Source organism: Eptesicus fuscus, chromosome 11 (genome assembly GCF_027574615.1).
Source record: "Eptesicus fuscus isolate TK198812 chromosome 11, DD_ASM_mEF_20220401, whole genome shotgun sequence".
Classification (NCBI taxonomy): domain Eukaryota; kingdom Metazoa; phylum Chordata; class Mammalia; order Chiroptera; family Vespertilionidae; genus Eptesicus; species Eptesicus fuscus.
The window spans coordinates 38,445,974-38,472,246 of NC_072483.1; the positions used below are offsets into that span (position 1 = coordinate 38,445,974).

At 37.3% G+C, this 26,273-nt stretch overlaps 1 protein-coding gene across 3 annotated transcripts in view; it reads right to left on the reverse strand.

The window, feature by feature from the left end:
* Nucleotides 1–26,273, reverse strand: part of BAZ2B (bromodomain adjacent to zinc finger domain 2B) — a 306,755-nt gene that overhangs the window by 135,892 nt on the left and 144,590 nt on the right. For all 3 annotated transcript variants that reach the window (XM_028141153.2, XM_054722921.1, XM_054722922.1), the window contains exons 7-13: nt 15,644–15,844; nt 14,749–15,144; nt 9,789–10,392; nt 7,912–8,205; nt 6,706–6,766; nt 5,821–5,929; nt 5,457–5,558 (exon numbers count right to left, since the gene is read on the reverse strand). In XM_028141153.2, coding sequence (XP_027996954.2) covers nt 5,457–5,558; nt 5,821–5,929; nt 6,706–6,766; nt 7,912–8,205; nt 9,789–10,392; nt 14,749–15,144; nt 15,644–15,844 — 1,767 coding nt within the window. The remainder of the gene's footprint in view (nt 1–5,456; nt 5,559–5,820; nt 5,930–6,705; nt 6,767–7,911; nt 8,206–9,788; nt 10,393–14,748; nt 15,145–15,643; nt 15,845–26,273) is intronic.

The following is a 26,273-nucleotide window of genomic DNA, read 5'->3' on the forward strand; positions in this document are numbered from 1 at the left end:
TATACTTCACATCATAGAGGAGGGAATTAAGATTTAGAAGAGTAGGCGCTTCAGTTTTTCAAAGTAATAGAGGATACAAAATTACCCTGCTAGGACACTAAGAAAAATCTTAGTGCTTAAGCAAAGCAAGGGTATCAGATATTTTTGACAGAACTTAACAATTCATATTTTCAGAAAAACATTAAAGTTAGTATCATGAGAAAAATAAAACTTTATTTGGATTTCCTTACATCTATTTCACAGTTTAGTTTATTTTTAAATACTTTATGGTGCCCAAGACAAGTAGTGAGTTTTAAATAACATAAACTTTACAGCATTAAGGATTCTTAATTTACTCTAATCATATAGTTTTTTAATATCATATACTGAAAGCACTTTAAAGATGTGAAACAATAAGAACAGCCATCTATGCTGAGAGATGGGTGTCAACTCTTAAAAACAGTGTAGAAATTATTTCCACAATGCTGGCTGTGCTTTCCAGTTACTTGCAGTAGGTTACCATCTAATAGTTATGACTTCCAAAAATATTTCGTTAGCGCCACACTTGGATTCATACATTTGGCCTCCTACTATAGGCCTGTGCCTCGCCATAAAAATCCTACCTGGTAGATTAGTGACATGAATTTCCAGACTTTTAGATTTCTGGTAGTGATCTCTCATGTTCTCAGAGCCACTCTGTGCACACGGCTATGTTGCATTAGGTGTGACAGTTAACAGCAGAGTTGAATTAGAACCCTGGTTGTTGACTTCCAATCTTTCGTTCTTTACTTATTGAAATAATTACCAGCATTACAACCTTGCCCAAAATCATGTGTTGCCTGCTTTATTGTGAAATCTTCCTTTATTCCTCATTAACAAAACTCTGATTTTATCTGGACAGCATTGTGCTTAGTGCTTTATTTCTCCAAACAATGAGCTCCTCTAAGTCAGTGATCATAATTTCTCTTGCTTTTGTACTTTTCAGTTTCTGTATGAAGACTAATTTTCCCTCAAAGCCAGGCTTTCAAGTTCATTTCTGTAGTGAAATGTGTTTACAATTTTCTTTATAGAAAATGCCTTTAGGGAAAATTTATTTGGAAAAATTATGTCTGGCACATTAAGTATTTGCCACAAATATTTACTGATTAAGTGACTAAGAAAAGAGGCTCTTTCAATAAGACTTACAGACATTTTTCTATTCTCATGGCCTTATGCCATTAAAAAGAAATACCTTTTTTAAAATAAAATAAAAACTTCTCAAATAGAAAAAGCAACATTTTCTCAGTCACTTTTAACTCCTTTCTTCTTTGTATATTTCTTTTTCTTTGCATTTTAGCCTGAACACAGAAGATATTCACAACTCAATGCTTTTGAACTTCCTGGTTGAAAAAAATAAACATGATTGTTGTATTTATGCTTAAATGTGTTTTTTTTTCTTTACAATTCACAAAAAATGCTTTTCCTAGATTATCATATACTTCAGGTAACCTTTGTCATTAATTTATTTTGAATCCGTCATATATTCATAATAAAAATGTGAATACCTTTTTACCTAAGTATATTTATGTAATTAAAAATAACCCTATTATTTACCAAAATGTGTCTAGCTCAACCTTACTTTCTATTATTCTGATACTCAAAAACAAAATAAAATGAAAACAAAGATAAAAATTAGGTTCAGCAAGTTCATTATAATGTGATGAAGAAGTCTGTGAGAAATCTATTTATCTTACACCTTTTCGTTAGCAGGTAGCCAGCCAGTATAGCATAGACTTATAAAGAGTACAGTTATAGTTCATTTTGTTCCATGAAAGTTATCATCCCTAAAATCTTGGTTTCTATAGAAACTGGTAGGAAGTGTTTGCTATCTAAGGATAAGTAGATAGTGACAAGTAGCTGATTCTACAAATCCTTACCACATTTGTAGACTGAAATAAATAAAACTGACAATGACTAGATTAAAGCCACATCCCCCATTTATTGGGTCAATCTTATCTATTTACTTGAATTTAATGGCTTTTCTTTTTTATAATTTTTAAAGGTAATCATTAGATTGTTTTCATGTAGTTAATGATAACTTTACTTAAATTTCAATAAATTTGAGCTCTCATACTCTACTTCTAATATTATTGTACTATATACTAAGTTAGCCAATATTTTCAACACATTTTTCTGTTAATAAATATATGTATAATTACTTTCTTAAGCTCAGAAATATACTGTGTCAAAAATGATTAACTTATACAAAATAACCATGGTTCCCTACTGCAGATATTATCTTGTAGCAGAAATTATCATCTTCTAAAATCCATTTGTAAAATAGAGTTTTGAAACACCACTGTTGTAATTTTTTAAATGCTTTAAACAAAATTAGAAGTTATAGGACAAATACTGGTGGGTTGTTTTGGTATGTTTTAAAATTTAAAAATGCTACAGACAAATTACATTTTTCAATGCAAATGTTTTGTTAGGAGAGTGATTAAGGATACTAATGAATCTCCAAATACAGCATTTCATTTGCTATTAAACACTGCCCGAAATATAGAAAGCTTGGAAAACTGTAGCAGTAGTATTTAAAATCATTGTTTACAATCTCCATGATTTTGGAAAACTGAAAGATTAGCCTTTATTGGATTATAAGGAATAGAAGTATTTATTTTTTAAATAAAAAATGTTTTTCAGGTTATATGTGCAATACAAGCAAATTTTAGAAAATATGAAATGAAATAGCATAGGAAAGAAAAAGATCTATTGTACCATCAATCATTACAACCATCATTAAACTTCTGAGGCATTTTCTTCCAATCTTTCAATATGCATAGTTTTGTTTTTCAAACTATACAGAGTAGGGCAAAAGTAGGCTTACAGCTGTTCATATGGAAAATAATACAGTAATTAATAAATAATATAAGAATAAACTGTGCTTCACGTACTCAAAACTATAAACCTACTTTTGCCCTACCCTGTATATAGCCATTGTGTCATTTATAGAACTTGTATAAAGGCAAACATTGTAAAAGCTGCAGATCATCACTGCATGATAACACTGTCTTTGTCCAAAACTATATTTTAAATCTTCTACAAAATGTAGGCCAATCAAAATTATTACACATCATAGCTACTCTAACAAAAATATATAATCTTTGTTCATGTTCATAGAATATTGTATAATTATGTACATTTCTAACTATATGCTTATATATACTGATCATATCATATATAGAAATGTACATGGCACTACATCTGTATGCATCTCTAATTAACGTTTTTGAATTACTTACCTTTATTGTTGTTCTCTAAAAGTATCCTAAAATGAATCCAACTATTTTTTTTTATTGATTGACTTGAGAGAGAGAGAGAGAAAGAGAGAGAGAGAATGTGGGAGAGAAAGGAAAGAGAGAACAAAATATCGATTGTTGTTCCACTTAATTATGCATTCATTGGTTGATTCTTGTATGTACCCTGATGGGGATCAACCCACAACCTTAGTGTATGGGGACGATGCTCTGACCAACTGAACTACCCGGCTAGGGCTCCAAATATATATATTTTTTAACTGAGATAAGTGCTCTCAAAGTTGTTATTATTTTCCTTCTGCAGCCTGCTGAAATGTTGGCAGCTTAACATATTCTGGATTTAGTAATTCATCATATTTTCTTGATTGGAATGATCACTCAGCAAGACAATATGCATTTGGAAAACACTGATTATGTTTAATAAAAAGTGAATGGATGTCAAAGAACAGTCTGCTCTGCCTAATGAGGCTTTAGAGATTAAATCTAATTATCACTGATAAAAAACTAAAAATCCGTATGTATTGAACAACAATTAGCTTTGTTCTCAGAACAAAAATCTATTGATCTGAAAATCATGAAGCTATCTTTGGCATAAACAAGTAAGGATTTGATAACACAAACCAAAAGATTACAAATGTAAATAATTTATAAGTAAAATTATTACTACCTTCTAATATGCTTTGTGACTAAAAAACTGATTCATTTTATATATGGAGTATGCAAAATACCACTGTGGTTCTAAAATTCTGAGAATCTGTTTGGTGACAGAGTAAGTCTGAAATGTAAATTTTTTAAAATTTAAAACATAGAAAAATATAGACTATATTTCCATAAAGACCAACCTCAGATAAACAGATTTTGGCATTTTAAAATTACCAGCAAAGAGATAAGTCAATTTCAACGTAATTTGTTCCTTAAAAAGTATTGAACAATGAAAAATAGGTTATACAATGAATGCAAGAGAACATTGTTAGGAACCTCGAGTTCTAGTTATGTCCTGCCTAATTAAGGCTGTGTGATCTTGGAAAATTTCCTTAATCTTTGAGCTCTCAAAATATACCTCTTGCAGAATGAGTAAGGTCTTTTTTATTTCTATCACTAGAAAACTAGAGGGTAAGGTAGAAAGGAAAAGCCTGCCTATCCACAATAGAAAATATTAATTGCCAAAAACAACAACACCTGTATGTGCACTAAACTGGGCCAAAAGGAAGAACGGTTCAATCAGGGAAGAAAATATCAACTTCAGTTGGCTGAGCATTTTAACCTTTTGAAACATTTTTATGCATATGATATCATTTTAACCTCACATAATCCTATGAAGCAGAAGTAAAATTATTAGTCTCTATTTTGCAGATAAAAAAATAGAGGGGACACTGTTTGTTGTTTGAAATCACAAAACCATTTCATGGATTAACAAGAATCTAGGTCTTCTCACTTCTTAGTAAAGATTTGTTTCAACATGAACGGATAGTTAAAGAAAAAAATAAGCATATGCAGCTGAATCCAAGTATGAAAAAAGGCAAAACATTAAAGAGAAAATAAAGAAAATGAAGTCTCTGTGGTAGGTTCTTCATTCTGATTAATGAGGTTGCATATTTAACCCTCAAGCTGAAAGGGAGTTGTCACTACAGAACTGTGTGAAATTCATTTAAAAATTCAATTTTTGCAAAAGCAGAAATTTTACTTAACTAATATTAAGCAAATTTGCACCTCCACCCCCCAAAATTACCCAACTTATGAAAATGGATCATGTAGCATGTCATAATCAAATGGTAAGATCCTTCCAAAAACTAAGACATATTTGTCCTCTTTTGATCTGACGTATAACACATTTTTCCTATTCAAATTATTTTTTAGAAAATGTTTACCTTCCAGGGAACTAAAATGCTTTACCGTATTTCACATGAACATGCAGATACTTTTATACCTGTATAACCTGTAAAACTACTGACAGAATTAACAAACAGGAAAAAGTTTATATAAAAATTTTTGAAAAAGACATTATGCCAAAGCTCCCTGCTACTGCAACAGTAAACTGAGTAGTGTGAGTGTTGAGTGTTTACCACAAAGGAGTATGTAGAGCTATACCAAGGAACTAACAGAGTGTAGTGAAATTTAATTCATTAAGGTTATGGTACTACTTTTTTGGTTCAAAGACTATACTTTTTAAAAAGTGGATACCTGCGGTCCATCTCTGGCTTCATAGAAGTCACCCACTCTTATTTTTGCACTGAAGCTGAAATTGTCCCTTGAGATATCCATTATTCCATTTCTGCTGAGATACTGAAAAAATCACATATTTTTCCACTTCAGGTTTTAATAATGACAACCCAGCTTTGATGTATAGGTATCTTCAGAACACTGTTTTGCGTATTCTACTACGGGGCTATGGATTTATAGGAGCTCAATTTAGCTGAAGTACATTAGTCCCAAACACACAACATTTTGCATCAAGGAACTTATCTGAGAAAGGAGTGTACTTTTTTTTTTCCATAAACATGCATAATAGGCACCAAATGTGTGTTATTTGGTGAAAAGTATGTACCTTTATTACTTCAGGGTACTGCCTAAGTTTCTTTCCACATGGAGCATAATATGCTACTTCTCCTTGAAGGCGCCCTCCAAAGTTTCTTATTCTTGTCTCTCTTTGCCAGCTATGCATAACAGAAATGAGAATTATAACATACTTAATTTTAAAAACTTTTAAAAACTAAAAAAAAAAATTAAGAATACATGCTCTTTAGAAAACATGAAAAATGCAAATAAAACAAATATTAAACCTCCTGATTATACAACTGAGATGTATTTACTATTAAAATTATTTTAATTTTTAGCTAAGTAATTCAATTGAAATTAATCAAAGACTCAAGTTATAAATATGAAACTCCATTAAATTTTTTAGAAATCTTAACTAGAATTACTTTGAGACATATTAACAGCATGTGTCAATGTGTACTGACTTTTTACATCTGAAAAGCTTTAAGTGAGAGGACGACAGTAAACCTGGCTGTCTGCTCTTGGAGAGTCATGTACTTCAGTGTAAAACTGCTCAGTTCCAATTAAACCATTTTAGGAAAACTCTGCCATGTCCCTTAGTCTTACAATGGCTTTCCCTGCCCTTAAATTCTATCTTCACAAAATCTCTGACACTCTCAATTGCACCCCTTCCCTTTGCCAAATGACTTGCTCTTGCTTATTTTTCAGTCATATTCCCACCTGGATGCATGCCCCCATCACAGCTCTGTCATATCTAAACACAGCAGTTACCCTTAATTTCAGTTTTCTGATATATCATCTTACTTGCCTTTCATTCTAGCTCTTCTCCAATAAATGCTATGCAGTATATTCACTTATTAAAGTATAGAATATGAAATCAAACATGCATAAATATGTGTGGGAAAAGCAAAAAGGGAAATCTCATTTTCCATACCCATATTCCAAAGGAATACGCAGTTCGCGTTCATCTGTTACTCTTCTTCTTTTGGAAGTGCCTTCAAGAAAATTCAGCCAGTTAACATAAAAGACTAGTTTACACAGGTGACAATTTTTTGATAGTTTTGAAGCTCCTCTTTAAATAAAAGATCTTAATGGCTTGGATTATCAGTGTTGTTCTGCAACTTGTACATTATTTTCAGATGGTTCAACAAAACACATTGTATAAAGTAGAGGGTTTCTTTGGTCTGCATGACAAAAGCTAGTCTTTCTCTCCAAAGAGAATACAAGGCAAGGTAAAAATATATAGTGTTCCTCTGATTTCATTATTTAAACATGGCTAAAGTAGTAGTAGTTTCAGAAAACCATATACTGTTGTATTCTTTGAAAATTAGTTTTAAGATGCTGATAAATTCCAACTGCTGGCTCATACATTTAAAAATAATATAATGTCTACGTTCATATAAATCCATAGTAAAAACACTAGTAGGTCTTTTAATTAAAGTACAAAGAAATCAGATTATGATTACATGTAAAATGTTTCATAGATGATGACCAAGTTTCACAAATACAAATACATACATTTTAATTAGTTGGATATCATACTGGCAAATGGAAGCAAAACTAGAAATTTCCAAGAAGAGTGAAATAAGTAAAACACAGTATTTTTCTATATGCCTCTATATCTTCTTAGCTATTGAAATGAGAATAGAGAATAGTTTTGGAATATTAATGTAAAAACTTTTAATGAAGACCTCTAGAAGTTTATAAAAGGTCAAATAGAAAAATATAGACGTGGTGTGTTAATGGAATATTAATGCTACTCACTAATACAAATGATTGGCGATGTGTTGGGCAGATATGCAATTGAATCTTAAGTAACCAAGTGAGCTCATTTTTCTAAAGTACAAAAAAGTCCACTGTCAATCAAATACTAAGTTGTAGAAGCATAAACTAAACACAGAAGCAGGAAAGTATTCAAAATCAAGAGCTGTCATTAAGCAGGTTCTAAAACTGTAAGCACAGAGAATAAAAATGGAAATGGGTCATATCCTTTGAAAATACATGCTGACCTTTCTTAGCCAACCTAAATCTAAGCTGAACACTTGATTCCAATGAGATCATCCTCAGACCACTGTATAAATAAGAATTCTTGCTATGGTTTGCCTTCTACTTTACAATAATAAAAATAAAGTGTAGGTACCAGAGTGTGGACTTGAAGTAAGTGTGGAAGAAGGTGTGCCAAGAAAAGCAGGTGACTGGGATTCAGAACATAAGGCAGCAGGAGCAGAGCCTGGGGCTTTTGCTATGTGGAGGTTACGAGGTGTTGAGTGAGCTGTGAGACTGATGGAAGGGCTTTTGACAGAGGAAGCTGTTTTATTCAGTTTCATTGAAGTTTTCTCTCCTTCAGTATCACTATCTGATTCATCTTGGTCTTTATCATCATCATCATCTTCTTCTGATCCTTCTGTATCTGATTCTGAATTACTATCTGATTCTGGGAAGTAAAAGAAGCATTTGTATATTATAACTAGATAATCACCAACAATTTGCAGTTTGTACCTAAATGGAATAGTTCAGGAACCAGCATCTGTGAATAAGAACTCAAATGAGCATCTTCCTGAAGCATAAATGTAAAAATTACTACCTGGCAAGCTATTTGAGTACAATGTTTGCAGGCTATAAAACCTCAAAATTCTTCATTAAAGTATCCATTTTACTCATAAAATAGTTCTCCTCATATGACACTATTCACAGGATGAGTTCTGCCTAGAGGCTTTAAGTCACTTTTAATTTAATGGAGAAACTAAAGTGTAGAGGGGATCGAATTGATTATTTAAACTAATAGATCTCAATAGCTTAAGAATTGTAGTTTACTATGAGAAAGAGAAGACTGGGACTGCCATCACCTTTTCATCTGCACTTTGACATGAAAGAAAACAATTTTCTGAAGGAGATTCCTGCTCTTTTGGCTGCAGTTATTCTATGTAGGTGTTAGGACTCCATCATGCTGCTCAGGCTTCACAAAAGACTGGGATTACTAACACAACTGTGGGGGGTAATTTAATGTTTAATAATTCAAGTTTGTTCTAGCAATGTCGTCCTATAAATGCATCCATTCCTACAGGTATGTAAAATCTATTCCTGGATTAAACTGGATAAACATAGGACTGATATTTGTACTGTATCTTAATGGCTTCCGGAACAACAGCTTTTGTGGAATTGTGTTTTGTGTAGTATTATCTGTCTACACTGAAGTTCATTATAAAGCTGTCTTTGACAGATGTTAATACTGACATTCATTATCTACCATGGAAAGTTGTGTTTATGGGAACACCAGAAAAAATATTACAGGAAAAGATGTTCTTGCCCTGAGTAAGTAGCTGTTTTTACCTCATAAATACTTTACCTTGCATAACTGACTATATTTCCCTATTCATATTGGTGACTAGCAAATTTACAATTGGATTTGTGGCTGACCAGTTAACAAATCCAAAAACTTTGATAATATATATTTCATCTTTGAATTTAAAATTTAAGCTATCTTGTATTTTCAATCTTCTGTGGAACAGGAAGGAAAGTTAAGGGGAAGAAAAATAAAAAGAAGCTAACAAAAAAAACCCCAGGAAGTGAATAAAAATAAAATCAGGAAGAATACTAAATGTTATTAAAATGCATTCTGATTGCTAACAGACATGCATAGGGATTTAGGTTTTTGCTACTTTCTGAATGACTGTGACACATTTTAACAAGTAGCAGAAGAGATGCAAAAAGGGATAAATTAGTTGCGCTGAATTAAGTGAAAATTAAGCAACTTCATGATTTTCATGCGTTATTTATATTCGCTTTAAAGTATTATTTGTTTAATGCTAAATGAATAACAAAGCTGAGAATTTTACTCAGGATTTCCAATTTCAGTTACGCCTATATTTTATCAGCTCTCTACAGAAATATACATAAGCTGTGTGAGACATAGTGAATGACATAATTATAAGCCTGTGACTTAAGAACCTCTTTTAAAATGTTTTGGTTCACGTAGCATTTACTAAAATACTTTAAATTTTTAAAATAGAAAATAACCTGATTGGCTGTCATCAGATTCATCATCTTCCTCATCTTCCTCATCTTCTTCCTCATCATCTTCCTCTTCATCTTCATTTGAATCTTCAGAATCTTTACTACTGGGAATGTCTGAATCTGTTCCTCTAAACTGTTCCACTAAAGATTTTGCAGGATGAGAGTGATGTGTTTTTACTGGGTTTACATTATTGCTAACTGCTTTTTCCTTCCCTTGACTATGGAGTATGGGAGAGGCAGAGGGCATCACAGCTGTTTGATTGCCAGGGGTCCTTCTTCCACTTGTACTCAAATTTACAGGTGAGGAAAAAGGGGTACTACTTGCAGTAGCAATGTTCTCATTAATCTTACTCTGCATTTTAGTTTTGGTAGTAAGTGCTAGAGGAGCTTCTTGAATGACACTTTGAATAACTCCATTTGGTTGGTGATTACCCAAAAGTGCATTTGTCAAGAATGGATTAGGGTGGTTGTTTTCTAGTGTTTGTTTTGGATGTGCTGGTGAGCTAGAGGTTCCTTTAGGATTTGACAAAGCTGCAATAACCTTCTTCAAGCTCTTGGAGGACTCCTGTTTCTTTAACTGTGCTGGAAATGTCTGTTTATATTGTTCCTGTTGAAACATAAGTTAAAAGAACAAATCAACAATAAGAACAACGACCGTCTGCAGTATCTGACAACTGCTTATATACAAATTTAAATCATGATTACAAGTGCTGTAAAAGTAGTGGCTGTGAAGACTGCTGGTTGCCGAACCTTGGCTAGACATAATATATTAAAATTCAATTAGTCCTTCCCTCTTACATATGTTTCCCGACTGTCCCCTTCTCTTTACTATTGCTCCCGTTTTCTCAATAATCCAAGCTTGAAACTCTAAAATTGTCCTTCACTTTTCTCCAAGTCAGTCAGTCATATTACTATGTCTTTGGATTCTTTCATTAAAATATTGCTCAAACTTAAGCCATACCATTTCTTCCCACCCAACTCAATATATGCTTTACACAAATGTCAATTAAATCTTAATATAAGTCTAATATTATATATTAGCTCCTCAGTCAAAAGCTTTAGTGCTTCCTCCACCATTGCCAACTTTAGAAAGTAAATACTTTTCATATAAAGTGCATACCTTTCTAGTCAAACCTGTCACACCCTGTGCACCCACATTTTATTATAACTATTTTCTCTGCATGAAGCATCCTCCTTTTATAAATTTTAAGCTAATGAAATGCTGTTCATTCTTCAAAATTCAACCAAGCAGCTTTTCATGCTTGTTTCAGCCAGAGAACATATGCCTCTATCCTTTGAGCATCTTGACCTCCTTATATTCTGTCCTGTACAACCTATAGTCAACGTGATATGAGGCTGATGGAAATGCTGGCTCAACATTCTGGGGGGCCAACTTTAGGGTGCCTTCAGCATATTATCATTGGAAATAGTATAATAAAAGTTTAGAAAAATTATCCTTAAACCACTAAGCCTTAAAATTTACATCTGTAAAAAAGGAATAAAAAATTATTTGGCTAACAGAATTGTCCTGAACAGAGTAAAATCATGGATTTTATTTATTAAAATAAATTAAAATTATATGCAAATATAAACTGAAATAGGATGATTAAAGCATTTTAAGTTATAGATACAAAAGATAAGATTCTGTAATGAAAATGGTTGCCTTGAAATTAAAATCAGTAGCGCTCTCAGCATTGGACCCGGGCTTTTAAAAATCAAGGCAGCAAAGATTTGTGGTGGGTATTTCACAGGGATAAATGCAGATGGAATGCCATACAAAATCACTTATGAAATATTTTAAAGCACTAGTACTAATTAGCAACACACAATTCCTATATAAACTTCTTCACTTAGAAAATTAAATTATTAATTTTATAAACAAAGACTATCACATAATATTCACACCCAAGGCATTGCCCCATAATTAATCAATATTTAATTAGTGAATAAAATATGGAAAATTCTAGCAAATAATTGCTTTTGCCTTTGGAAAATAATTTTATAGCAAAATTTTAATATTAATATGCTTTAACATACTCAATTTTAGTTAATACTTATATGATACTAGAGGCATAGTGCATGAAATTGTGCATGGGTAGGATTCCTAGTGGATGCCGGCTGCCAGCCAGGGCCTCCCTTCCCCCAGCTGCCTGACGCTGCTGCCGCTGGCTGGGGCCTCCCTTCCCGCGATTGGCCAGCTGGCCCCGCGCCCTGGTCGAACTCCCGGTTGAACTCCAGGTCAAGGGGACAATTTGCATATTAGACTTTTATTATATAGGATAACTACTGCATACCACAGTATATTGTATAAGTATATGTATAATGTATTTAAACTTCATATTTACATATACTGATTTAAATTTTCAGCAGAAAAACTTGTATTTTCATTTCCTAGAGCACAATTATGTCACATAATCATTCTGTGCTTTTTTATAGGTAGTAAAATTTCCCTCTAAATATATAGGATCAAAACAGTCATAAAAACAAAAACTTTCCCTTTAGTTTTATATTTTGTATTTTAATTTTCTGAAATTGATCCTCTCCAGTTCTGAAGAATCTCTTCCCATATATTGACTCTGAAGATTAAAAAAAATAACCAAAGATAGATATCCATATTTTATATCCAAGAATAATACCAGTTACTCTTTTATAGCAAACATGCTCTCTTTTTTCATTTGAGGGGTGGAACATAAAAAGTAGGGGAGAAAACTGAAACCTGTATAGTAGCAAATGTCTTTCAGCTTTAAGACATCCACTTGGATGACAGGAGTATAGGAAGAGATAGGTATGAAGAAGCTCTGATCTATCTCCAAGCTCTTGCTCCCAGGACTCAACCAGAGTCTCTGAAGACTACAGAAAAACCCTCTAGGCAAAACTGATAAAGAAAATTGACTATTGATCTATATATCCAATTAATGTATACTGATTTGAATTAAATGTCTACAGTGTAAGAGTAATAGAAGGACCCAATGATTAAATAACACCCAAGAAAAGCACAGAATAGTGAGGAAGGCAGATACACAGTAGATATCATGAAACAATTGAGACTATCATAGGACATAAAGCAAAATTATTTATTTTAGATTGCATATGAAGAAAAAGAGTTGGTATTAGGGAAGTATTTATAAAATGCCCTTTAAGTTAATACTAAGTACCAAGAACAAGTAGATAAAGTCATTTAGAATTGAGTCTAATGTGAATGTCCATTCACATAAAATATTTCCCATTAACAACCATTATTTCAAAAACAATGAATTATTTCATCTTAATCATGTTCTTTGAAATCAGAATGATCTCTGTTTAAGACACTTCTGCTCGTAAATTGTTATGTGATGTTGGCAAGTGGCTTAATCTCTCTGAGCCTTAATATCTTTATCTCACACGGTTTTGTAAGGATTACATAAGATCATATGTGTCGAAAGCCTAGCTTGGCTACATTTATTAAGCAAATATTTAATAAGTGACTTTCTAATAGGCAGTCATATAAAATTCTTTAAATAAGAAAGTCTTTAAAAAATTAAGAAACCTTTCATAATGCAAATACTTCTTGATGTTATTCGGTAAATTCATTTATCTTAAAGTGGAATATACATTAATGAAAATTAAAATAGCCTCCAAAATGTAATTTTTAATTTGCTTAATTTACTCATGGAGAGTCAATAACGTGATGCCAATAATAATACATTGTTATGATTGAATGGTTCATTACAAATTATAATGTGCATGGTATTATGATACCACTATCACTCCCTTTAATCAATGGTTCTCAAATCTGGCACATTTGAATCACCTTGGAAATATTTTAGATATGTAACACCTTAATCTCAAGACAAGAGAACCTGATTTAATTGTTCTGGGTGGTATTTCCTTTTTAAAGTTTCGCAGGTGATTCTAATGTACACATGAGAATTACTTGTTTACATTCTCAAAAAAGCCTATTTGTTGAAGTCATTTATGTTTGACCCTGTTCTTGATGTAAAACAAGAGTCAATGGACTAGAACAATGTGACTTTTTAAAGAAAGGCAGAATATTATAGTGGTTAAGAAAAGAACTCTAGTGCCATATTCCTAGGTTTGAATTCTAGCTCCATCACTAACTAGCAGTGTGATCTTGGGAAAGTTAAAGTTCTATGTGTCTCAATTTGATCATCTTTTACTGGTCATAACAACATTAGCAGCACTAATAGATATTAGTATTCAATGAATAAGTGCAAGTTCAGCACTTAAAACAATCCTTGGCAAACAGTACATGCTCTACGAGTGCTAGCTCATATTTAGTAAGTGTAATGATAATTTTTATAATCAAAACCAGTGTTCAAACAAAATAATATTTTCCTCTACTCCGAGCTCATTCTAAAATGTAAAGTATTGATCATTTAATTACTAGAATTTTACTGAACATATGGATGTAGACTATAAAGTAAATAAAATCAAAGGAAGAAAATCAAGTTGAAAAAATTTCTCTGATGAGTGGTTCTGGTGTTTGTGTAAATAAAAATTACTCAAAATATTTTGTATTTGATATTATTCACTAAGAATGGCAAAGGAAAATGAGTCTTTATAAAGAATTTTTACACTTAAAATTGCTAAATTATAGAACTATAAAGGTAAATGATTCAATAATTCATTTCTTTAAAAATATATTGATATTAGAAGGACATTATATTTTAAACAAAAGTGATCATGAAGTATGTCTTATTCAAGTATATTTATCTCCTTACTGTTAAATCATTAAACCAGGGGGAAAATGACTTGATTGTGTTGCCAAAAATATATTAAGCAGATGTACATACAAATATAAAATCAGAGAAATTTAGTTTGCTGATGTGCATATTTGATTCCTGGTGACTAGAAAAAGTATAAAAATAAGAGAAGAATTTAATTTAAAACCTGCATATTATAAGATTATATAAAAGCTCTTTTCCTAATAATAAAATTATTCTATAAATAATTTTTAACTCACCCGTTTAGATCGCAATTCACTGGTCAAAAGACTAGATTCTTCAGAGGTATTTTTATTCCCTGCTTTAAGTACATCAGGAGAAGGAACTATGAGTTTCATGTAAGTTTCCTTTTTGGCTTGATTTACCAAAGATAGAGGTTTCACATTGGACACCAATCCCGTAGACTGTATTACACTTGTGTGTTTGGTCACAGATTCCTCCTTTGCCTGAGAGCTTTGGAAAATAAATGGAAGCTGCTGTGACAAAACCTGAGGCTGCTTCTGCTGGGATTGGAATGATGAGTGGGTCTGGGATTCAGACACAAGAGGTAATGGCTGGTGTATTCTTTTTTCCTGGGCTTTTTCAGTTGCTTTCTGTCCATCTGCTTTTGGGTCTGAAATACCATGTAATAGCACCTGTAAATAAAAGTTAAAAGGCAGAGCTTAACATCGATTAAAAGAAAGAACACCAAGCAGGAAAAAAAGGAAGTGTTCCTAGTGACCTGTGATAGATATATAAAGCGCAGGAGAAATACAGTAAATATCTCTTTAAAATATTTCTCCATCTCCTATTCTGTCTTTTGCAAAAGTAAGAATTTGCCCTGGCCGGTATCTCAGTTGGTTAGAGCATCGTCCCAATACACTAAGGTTGCAGGTTCAACCCCCAATCAGGGCACATATAAGAAATCAACCAATGAATGCATAAGTGAAACAATAAAGCAATGTTTCTCTCTATGTGTGTTTCTCTCTCTTCTCTCTGTCCCTCCTTTCTCTCTTATTAAAATCAATTTTTTTAAAAAGTGAGAACTAAAGGCAATGATTAAAATTAAACTTTACAGACTTTGAGAGTCAGGATAAATAAGTTAATCCCTAAATACAAATACTGTGTAGATGAGGCCAAGGGAACTATTTATACCTGGTTGTTATTTTTATGTTGTGCTTCACTTTCTGAATCAGAATCATCATCTTCAGTTTCTTCAATACTTTGATCTTCTTCTTCATCTTCCTCTAGATCATCTGAATCACTACTACTAATGCCTTCACTTGAGGTGTCTGATGATGTGCCTGAATCACTATCACTGTTGCTAGAACTTTCCATAGCTTTCTTCCTTGGTTTCTGGATAAAGACAAGATTTTTAGAAAAATTCAAGTTTCAGTAAGAGGTAAGCTCTTTTAATTTTCAAATGATATTTTCAATCTCAAAATGTCACTTTAGGAAATAGGGAAAACTCCAATGTTATAAGGGTAATTATTCAACAAACTAATCAAATTAACTTATGTGACAGGAATTCTCCAATAAAATATACAAGCTCTGACATGTACAGGGTATGGGAAATCTCAATATAGTATATTATAAAATCCTATCTAATAAAAGAGTAATATGCAAATTAACCATCACTCCACTACACCCACAAGCCATGCCCAACAGCCAATCAGGAGCAAGTATGCAAATTAACCCAACCAAGATGGGTGCGGCCACGGAGCAAGCAGGAGGCTTGGGTTTCCCCAGTAATGGAGGAAGCCAAGCTTTCCACACACCCTGGTGGGCCTAGGCCTCCACTCAAGGCTACAAAGTTTCAATTATAGAAGATAAATAAATCCCAACAAAAATGGCTACAGCCACAGAGCAAACAGGAGGCTTGGCTCCACTCAAGGCTACAAAGTTTCAATTACAGAAGATAAATAAATCCCAGATACCAGGGCCTCCGCTTGGGTCGCCAGGGTGTGTGGCCGGCCTGCAAACCACCATAGGACCCTCACCCAGGCCACCCGATGCCCCAAGAGAACCCCCACTCTGATCCGGGACACCCTTCAGGGCAAACCAGCTGGCCCCCACCCATGCACCAGGTCTCTATCCTATCTAATAAAAGAGTAATATGCAGATTGACCATCACTCCAACACACAAGATGGCTGCCCCCATGTGGTCAAGATGGCTGCCCCCATGTGGACACCAGATGGCCACCACAAGATGGCCAGCAGGGGAGGGCAGTTGGGAGGGACCAGGTCTGCAAGTGAGGGCAGTTGTGGGCAATCAGGCCAGCAGGGGAGGGCAGTTGGGAGGGACCAGGCCTGCAAGGGAGGGCAGTTGGGGGCGATCAAGCCTGCAGGGGAGGGCAGTTAGGGGTGACCAAGCTGGCAGAGGAGGGAAGTTGGGGGAGACCAGGCCTGCAGGGAAGGGCAGTTGGGAGGGACCCAGGCCTGCAGGGGAGAGCAGTTGGGGGGACCAGGCCTGCAGGGGAGGGCAGTTAAGGGTGACCAGGCCTGCAGAGGAGGGCAGTTAGGGGCAAACAGGCTGGCAGGGGAGCAGTTAGGCATCAATAAGAATAATTTACAAAATAATAATTCCAATTATAAGGGTTATATACATGGAAGTTCTATATTTAGCTTTAGTCTTCTTTCTTTATGCAGATAGTAACTTAGTAGCCAAATATTTACATATAATATGCCAAATACACCTTTCTAGGTGTTGGGCTACAATGATGCTTAAGATAAGAGTAATTGCCTTCAAGAAACTTACATTCTAGTGGTAATGGTGGTGGTGGTAGTAGACAGATGATTAATATAAAAGCAAATAATTCCATACAGTAGTAAGTGCTCTAGAGAAGATAAGATAGGTAGCAAAGGACTTACGAGCTGCTTTAATTAAGGTCAAAACTTTAATTTTTCATATTTCACATAAAAAAAGAAAAATGTGATAAAGAAATATTAATTTCTGGAACCTTTAAGATTCTATAGGAAAAAGGAAATCTAAACTTGGAAGAAAGGAACATTAGGTCATAGAAAAGGAAAGTTTGGGGTTTACAGATAGACAATAGTAGTGGATAAAAAGAGGAAAAATCATGATATGAATTATAACTAAATACCTATATAACTTTGGAAAAGTTAAAATTCTGCCAACAGGAAGACTGCAGGGAGAAATACTGAAATGACAGAGCAATAGATTGAGTACAATCCAAAGTTACTTAGGAATATTTCAATAGTGTTTGTTGATAGATAAAGAACAAAATATAGAAAAGATAATCAACCAATTACAAAAGCTATGATCTTACAAATATGAAAGCTATGGTCTTAATAGAAATAGGGCCTTTCATGACTACTGGGCCTGGTGAAGGAAAGATAATCATCTACCTCTTTACCAGGAAGCCAAGTTTAAGCCATAGTTACAGATTGCAAATCTATACTCTTCCTTTGTGCCTTCTGAAATTTGATTCAAATCTAGTAAAATGCATAGAAGTGAGGAGATTCACTCCTGCTGTTTTATTTCACTTTCAATGGTACTGTCACGCTCCAAACTAGCAACTGTAATGCTTCCCCCAGAGACATGCCTTCAATAAGCCAACTAACAGTTATCACCACTCCCTGAGCTATCTTCTCTCACAGTAAAGCAGAAAGTGACAAGGAACCAAAGTAGAGATGAAAGGGAAACAATAGTAATATAGGAATATTAAGCCTACCATTTGTTGGAGAAACACTTCCTTGCCAACCAAATCTATTGTGTGTTTCTAAGCACCTATAGTAAGACTATGAAAATCATAAGGAATCTAAATTGAAGTTATCACCTTTTGGTTTCAGTAGGGGCTAGCTATGAAAGGAAAGAAATGAGGAAGCTATGGTGATTTAGCAGGAAGAAATAAACTCCTATTCCATGCCCAAGTCATCTGTGTGTTTTTTTATTTAAAGACTAGAGGACCAATGCATGAAATTAGTGTAAGAGTAGGCCTTCCTTCCCCCGGCTTCCCTCTGGCACCTGGGACCTGGGCTTCCCTCCATCTGCTGGCAGGCACCCGGGACCCGGGCTTCTCTCACAGCCCAGGTTTGGTCTGGAAGGTCGTCCAGAAGGACATCTGGAAGGTAGTTCGGCTGTCTGGTATAATTAGCATATTACGCTTTTATTATTATAGATGGCATGAGAAATGGGGCCTACACTTCTCAAGAATGAAGTCTAGATATGCAGACCCTAAATCTTTATGGTGCGTTGTTCACTAGTAAAGCTTGCTGCAACCCACAGATTCCTGGGTCCCAATTCCAAACAGCACACAAGGATCTTTAACACACCCGTAATGTGATTCTGATGCAGGAGGTTTTGCATAGCATACTCTGACCATGTGCAAAGTGTCTATGCTTTTTTATAAGGTAACAAATTTAGACCCTACTTAAAAAACAACAACAAAGGAGATATGAGCTGCAAGTCCAGATATTAGTAAAAAGAGAAAAATGAGTGTCAATATCACCAATTTCATCTCCTTAATTACTATTTGTGTGTGTGTGTGTGTGTGTGTGTGTAGTTAGTTCTTTTTCATTCACACATAATTAGGTAGTATGTCTGTAATGCCATTTAAACATTTAAAAAATGAGTCTTCTTAGGTTCATCAAAAAATAATCAAAGAAGAGCTTATTAACCGCACCGCCCCCCCCCAGCAACCCCCCCCCATTCAATCTGGAAAAGCATTTCAGAACCCTCTCATTGAACTTTCATTTCACTGTATACTTATTTATTCCAATAAAAAACTAGCACATAGTCAAGGCTCTTATGTACTAGGAATGCTTTAGTCTCTGGGGATAGAAGGGTGTGACAAAGAAACAACAACTCTGCCCTAGTGGGATCTGGCTGTAGAGAATCAACAAACATATATATAAGGGGTTTTAGAGATAAATATCATGACTAAAAAACAGGATAACTGGATAGATAGTGTGTGTGTTGGGGGTGGGGTGGGGTAAAGATTTAGATACAGATAGAACCTTTCTGAGCTGAGACCTAAATGGAGAACAAGCAAAGAATGCTTCAAGATGGGAAGCAGCAAAGGAAACGAGTTTGATGTGTTCACAGAATGGGGAAGCTAACTAGACTAGCTATGTATGGCACAGGGAACCAGGGACATAGGAGATATGGCAGGATAGACTGGCAGGGGTCTTACCACACAGGGTCTTGTAGGCCATGGCAAGGATTAATTCTAAGTGGGATAAGAAACTATTAGAGGGAGTGATTACATATGATTTAAAATCAGCAAACCATTTATGTTTTGGCTGTTGTGCATGGCAGCAGGAGCGGAACTTATTCAAACTTGAATTTTTTTTAATTTTTAATTTTTATTTTTTACCAACAGGCTGTGTGCATATTTTAGTTTGTGACTTAATTTGTTTAATTTAAAATATCTTTATTCTAAATAAACATGCAGACTAAATGAGGGACTTGGACTTAAGGATATTAAGTGAGCAGTACAAAATGATGTAACCGTATAACCCAGGAGGGATTATCAAAATTAACTGAAGAATATCTTTTCAAACTATATCAGAAGAGGACTAGGGAAGGAATTTTTTAAAAGCTTCTTAAAATTGAAAATTACTGGGTAAAAACTATAGGATCTTCTTCTTTAGCGACAATGCCCTTCATTTCCATTTTACTTCAACAGCCTACTACTACAATTCATGCCAGACCATGTATGATCCAAAGGTACTCATCTTCTGAAATCTTAAGTTCTAGTTTTCCTCATTTGATAACCCATGTCTTTCTAGTGTTATTTCTATGTAGATGTCTATGAACACCACTATGCTACCTCAGAATTGACCCCCTTTTATCATTAGAGAGGTGCCTCTGAAAGTTTTTAGTACCTGTTACTGGAAACACTTCTTACTTTAACAACACTGATTTTGTTTAGGTAGGTCAATGTAGAGTCCTTATTAGAACTAAGGAAAGGGTCTGTTTCATATCCATGCCTCCAAATTCTTGTTCAATGACTTGTACATTGTTATGGTACTGAAGATTTTAGATTTTACTAGATTTTAGCACTACTTCTAAGAGGTAGGATAGTGTAAGTTTTAAAAAATATGGACTTTCAACTTGTAGAAATATATATAGTCATATAGTCAGGGCATGATGTGTGAGATTTGTTTCAAAATACTATGAGAATAAGGAATGGATGGTGTTTCAGTCACTGTCTGGCATTCAAAGAAGCTGGCAGCAGCACAGATAGACCCTGGGAGCTCACTCTATTGGGAATGCCCTTGAAACAAATGATAAGGGAGGAGAGTAAAGAGCACTTGAAGAGCAACAGGTAGAGAACTTCTGGTCAAGAAGGTGGTGTAGGTGAAAGTGGTACTCGAATTCTCCTACAACCACATCAAAATTACAACTGAACTAGAGAATGACAGTCATTCAGAATCGCCTGAAATCTAGCCAAACAAAAGTCCTACAACTAGTGATTTAAAGAAGAAGCAACATCTAGACTGTTGGGAGGGAACAGGTGGGGCCCACACCCATGTGTAGCCACCCTGGCAATACCCTCAGGAGGGGAGGAATGCAGGTGATCTATATTTAATAAAGTTGATATGTCACAGCTTCCCTGGCATGATGTGGAAGAGGAAATCCAAAGGCTTATTTAGAGTGACAAAATATTGGAGTAGATTTACCACATTTGATTTGCACACCCAATACAATCCTCATATGCTTTTATAACAAACTAGAGGAGAAACCAAGATGGCGGCATAGGTAAACACCTGAAATTGCTGCCTCGCACAACCAATTAAAAACTACAACTAAAAGACAAAACGGACATCATCCAGAACCACAGGAAGGCTGGCTGAGTGGAAACTCTATAACTAGAAGCAAAGAGAAAAGCACACTGAGACTCAGAGGAGGTGCGGAAGTAAAGTGCAGAGGTACCGAGGCGCACGCTCGCACGGGAAGGGCTGGCAACTGAGTACGCTGTGGTCTTTTTCAATCAGGAGGGAGACACAAGCTCCTGACTGCTCTGAACTCCAGTTCCGGGCGAGACTCTGGGGACCCAGACTCATACATGGAGAAACTGGACTGTCTGGCTTCGGGCAGAAATCGAGGGCGGCTTTCTCTTAGAGGTGCTTGCAGCGATTACCGCGGGACACTGAGACCCAGGGGCCTCTTAGGGAAGGGCTGAGGATCAGCCATAGCTGTTTGCTCTGCCCTGTTGATTCCCTGAGACCCTCCCCCATCCAAGCTGTGCACAGAGGCTTTGGCATATGAATGGCCTGGCCGTTTGCAATCTAAAATTACCTAACAAACTGCAGCTGGGTCAGAGAGCCCCAGAACTTCCAAAATAAGGCCCAAGGCCCCACAGCAGTTTGCATTGCTTCACAGTTGGGCCTCATCTGGGTACCTCCAAAACCCAAACAAAGAAGAGGAATCTGCAGATCTCTCCGTAACTCCTGCTGGGTGGCCCCAGGCAGAGGCTAAATTGGCACCTCCTTGGAGATACAAGAGCCAGTGTACCCAGGGATCAGAGTGGGACCATCCAGATTACAACTCCTCAGATCCATAAAAGACACACTCAAGGGGCAGACTCAGTGAGCACCAAAGCCCCACTGAAGCATGTCTTGTCCCATAAGGGTGTCTCTAGCACAGAAGTTCTCCCATCTTAGACACAACTGATCCTCACAGCCAATAGGCCTGGAGGTCAATTCCTCCCAGTGATACCAACAACAATCAAGGCTTAACTACAACAAGACTGTACACACAGTCCACAAAGGGGTGCATCAAGAGTGTCCACCTCAGGTAATTGGGGAGGCTGAGCCACTGGGACCTATAGGACACCTAGCACACAAAGTCACTCTATCAACACAGGGAGGCAGCCAAATTGCAGAGACAAAGAAACAGGTCACAAATGACAGAAATGAAGGAAAGCAAACTACTGGATATAGAGTTCAAAACCACGGTTATAAGGTTTTTCAAGAATCTTCTAGAAACCACCGATAAATTTAGTGAGACCCTCGAGGATATGAAAAAGGACCAACTAGAAATTAAGCATACACTGACTGAAATAAAAAATAATATATAGAGATCCAACAGCAGACTAGAGCAGTGATGGCGAACCTATGACATGCGTGTCAGCACTGACACGTGTAGCCATTTCTGATGACATGTGGCCGCTGAGGTGGCCGCATGCCAAGGATGAAACATTTGCTGCTCCTGAGGATGAAACATCTGCGACTAGAGTCTTGGAGTTAGTTTTTTCCTCAAAGTGACACACTACCCAAGTTATGCTCAGTTTTTTAGCGAAGTTTGACACACCAAGCTCAAAAGGTTGCCCATCACTGGACTAGAGGATCGCAAGAATCAAGTCAAAGATTTGAAATACAAAGAAGCAAAAAACACCCAACTGGAAAAGCAAAAAGCAAAAAGAATCCAAAAATATGAAGATAGTGTAAGGAGCCTCTGGGACAACTTCAAGCGACCAACATCTGAATTATGGGGGTGCCAGAAGAAGAGAGAGAGCAAGATATTGAAAATCTATTTGAAGAAATAATGACTGAAAACTTCCCCCACCTAGTGAAAAAAATAGACGTTACAAGTCCAGGAAGTGCAGAGAACCCCAAACAAAAGGGATCCAAAGTGGACCACACCAAGACACATCATAATTAAAATGCCAAGAGTAAAAGACAAAGAGAGAATATTAAAAGCAGCAAGAGAAAAACATTTAGTTACTTGCAAGGGAGTACCCATACGACTGTCAGCTGATTTCTCAACAGAAACTATGCAGGCCAGAAGGGATTGGCAAGAAATATTCAAAGTGATGAATAGCAAGAACCTACAACCAAGATTACTCTACCTAGCAAAGCTATCATTCAGAATTGAAGGTCAGATCAAGAGCTTCACAGATAAGAAAAAGCTAAAGGAGTTCATCAAACCAGTATTATATGAAATGCTGAAAGGTATTCTTTAAGAAGAGGAAGAAGAAGAAAAAGGTAAAGATAAAAATTATGAACAACAAATACATATCTATCAACAAGTGAATCTAAAAATTAAGTGAATAAAAAATCTGATGAACAGAATGAACTGGTGAATATAATAGAATCAGGGTCATAGAAAGGGAGTGGACTGACAATTCTCGGGGGGAAAGGGGTGTGGGGGGTGCGGGAAGAGACTGGACAAAAATCGTACACCTATGGATGAAGACAGTGGGGCGGGGGTGGTAAAGGCAGAGGGTGGAGTGGGAACTGGGTGGAGGGGAGCTATGGGGGGGAAAAAGAGGAACTGTAATAATCTGAACAATAAAGATTTATTTAAAAAAAACAAACTAGAGGCCCGGTGCATGAAATTCATGCATGGGGTGAGGGGGAGGGTCCCTCAGCCAAGCCTGCACCCTCTCCAATCCAGAACCCCTCAGGGGATGTCCGACTGCTGGTTTAGGCCCGATCCAACCTGGCAGTCAGACATCCCTCACACAATCCAGGACCACTGGCTCCTATCCACTCGCCTGCCTGCCAGCCTGATGCACCTAACTGCTCCCCTGCCAACCTGATCACCCCTAACCACTCTGCCTGCCTGCCTGATCACTCCTAACTGCTCCCCTGCTGGTCTGATCACCCCTAACTGCGCCCCCGCCTGCCTGATCGCCCCTAACCACTCTACCTGCCAGCCTGATGCACCTAACTGCTCCCCTGCTGATCTGATTGCCCCTAACTGTGCCTCTGTCTGCCTGGTCGCCCCTAACTACGCCCCTGCCAGCCTTATCACCCCTAACCACTCTGCCTGCCTGCCTGATTACCCCTAACTGCCTCTGCCTGCCTGCCTGCCTGATCACCCCTAACTGCTCCCCTGCTGGCCTGATTGCCCCTAACTGCACCCCTGCTGGCCTGATCGCCCCTAACCACCTCTGCCTGCCTACCTGACTGATCTCACCCCCAACGGCTCCCCCGCCGGCCTGATCATGCCCCTAACTACTTGCTCCCCCATGCCGACCTGATCGCCCCCAACTGCCCTCCCCTGCCAGCCTGATCCCCCCTAACTGCCCTCCCCTGCCGGCCTGATCGCCCCCTAACTGCTTGCTCCCTCGTGCCAGCCTGATTGCCCCCTAACTGTTTTCTCCCTCGTGCCGACCTGATCTCGCACCTAACTGCTTGCTCCCCCTTGCAAGCCTGATTGCACCCCTAACTGCTTGCTCCCCCACGCTGGCCTGATCACCCCCTAACTGCTTGCTCCCCCATAACGGCCTGATCGTCCCCTAACTGCTTGCTCCCCTGAGCCAGGTTGATCGCCCCCTAACTGCTTGCTCCCTGTGCAGGCCTGATCTTGCCCCTAACTGCTTGCTCCCCCACGCCATTCTGATCACCCCCTAACTGCTTGCTCCTCCATAACAGCCTGATTGCCCCATAACTGCTTGCTCCCCCCATAACGGCCTGATCAACCCCTAACTGCTTGCTCCCCCCATAACGGCCTGATCGCCCCTAACTGCTTGCTCCCCCATGCCAGCCTGATCGCCCCCTAACTGCTTGCTCCCTTGAGCCAGGCTGATCGTCCCCTAACTGCTTGCTCCCTGCGCTGGCCTGATCTTGCCCCTAACTGTTTGCTCCCCCATAATGGCCTGATCACCCCCTAACTGCTTGCTCCTTGTGCTGGCCTGATCTCGCCCCTAACCGCCTCTGCCTTGGCCCCTGCCACCATGGCTTTGTCCAGAAGGAAGTCAATGTCTGGAAGATGTCTGGTTGACCTGGTCTAATTAGCATATTAACCTTTTATTAGTATAGATAAGGTCTAGTCAGGAGGCAGAACCACATTAGCAACTTGAACAGGGAAATTTTATCATAAAGAATTAGTAGCAGAAGATGAACTACTATGAGGGGAAAAAGAATACTGAAATGGGCCCTGGCTGGGTAGCTCAGTTGGTTAAAGCATTGTCCTGATACGCCCAGGTTGGGGTTCAATCTCTGGTAAGGGCACATACAAGAAGCAACTAATGAATGCATAAACAAATGGAACAACAAATCAATGTTTCTCTCTCTATCTAAAATCAATAAATAAAAATTTAAAAAAGAATACTGGGAAAGAAAATGAATGGAATTACCACTTCCTGTAGGGCTATGGTAGACTACTCTAAGATAAACTTGGAAGAGGGCCTCTTTCCTCCAAGTCCTCATTACCTAAGACTTAGCTTCAAACTCTGTTGGAGAGGATGTGGCTGTTGCCCATTGGATGGCAGAGGAGCTCACTGAGGTATCACAGGTGAAAGTGAATGCAAAAAAAAAATTGTTGGGAACCTGCTAGCTGGGGCACCAGTAAAATTAGTTGGAAAGCCACCCAGTGGCATTCCCCAAAATGTACTACAGTGGTCCTCCCTTATCCACATGGGATATGATCCAACCCCCAGTGGATGGATGACTAAAACCATAGATAGCACTGAACCCTATATATACTACGTTTTTTCCTATATATACATAACTATGATAAAATTTATAAGTTAAGGCACATTAAGAGATTATCAACAATCCTATATAATAAAAGCCTAATATGCAAATTGCCCCCTTGGGCAGTCATTTGACTGGGAGTTCTACCGCTTGCTATGACGTGCGCTTACCACCAGGGGGCAGCATGGAACATGGAGGATGTCGGCGACGTGGCGCTGGCAGCAGGCGGCAGTGGAGGCGCTGCTGGTCCTGATGGACCCCGACAAGTGTGGAACCAGGGCAGGATGGTGGAGCAGGTGAGCGGGTGGCGCCAGATCAAGGCAGGTGCAAACAGGGGCCTGATTGCCCCGCCAATCACCCCACAGACTGTGACCAGCGGCGGCGGTGGGGG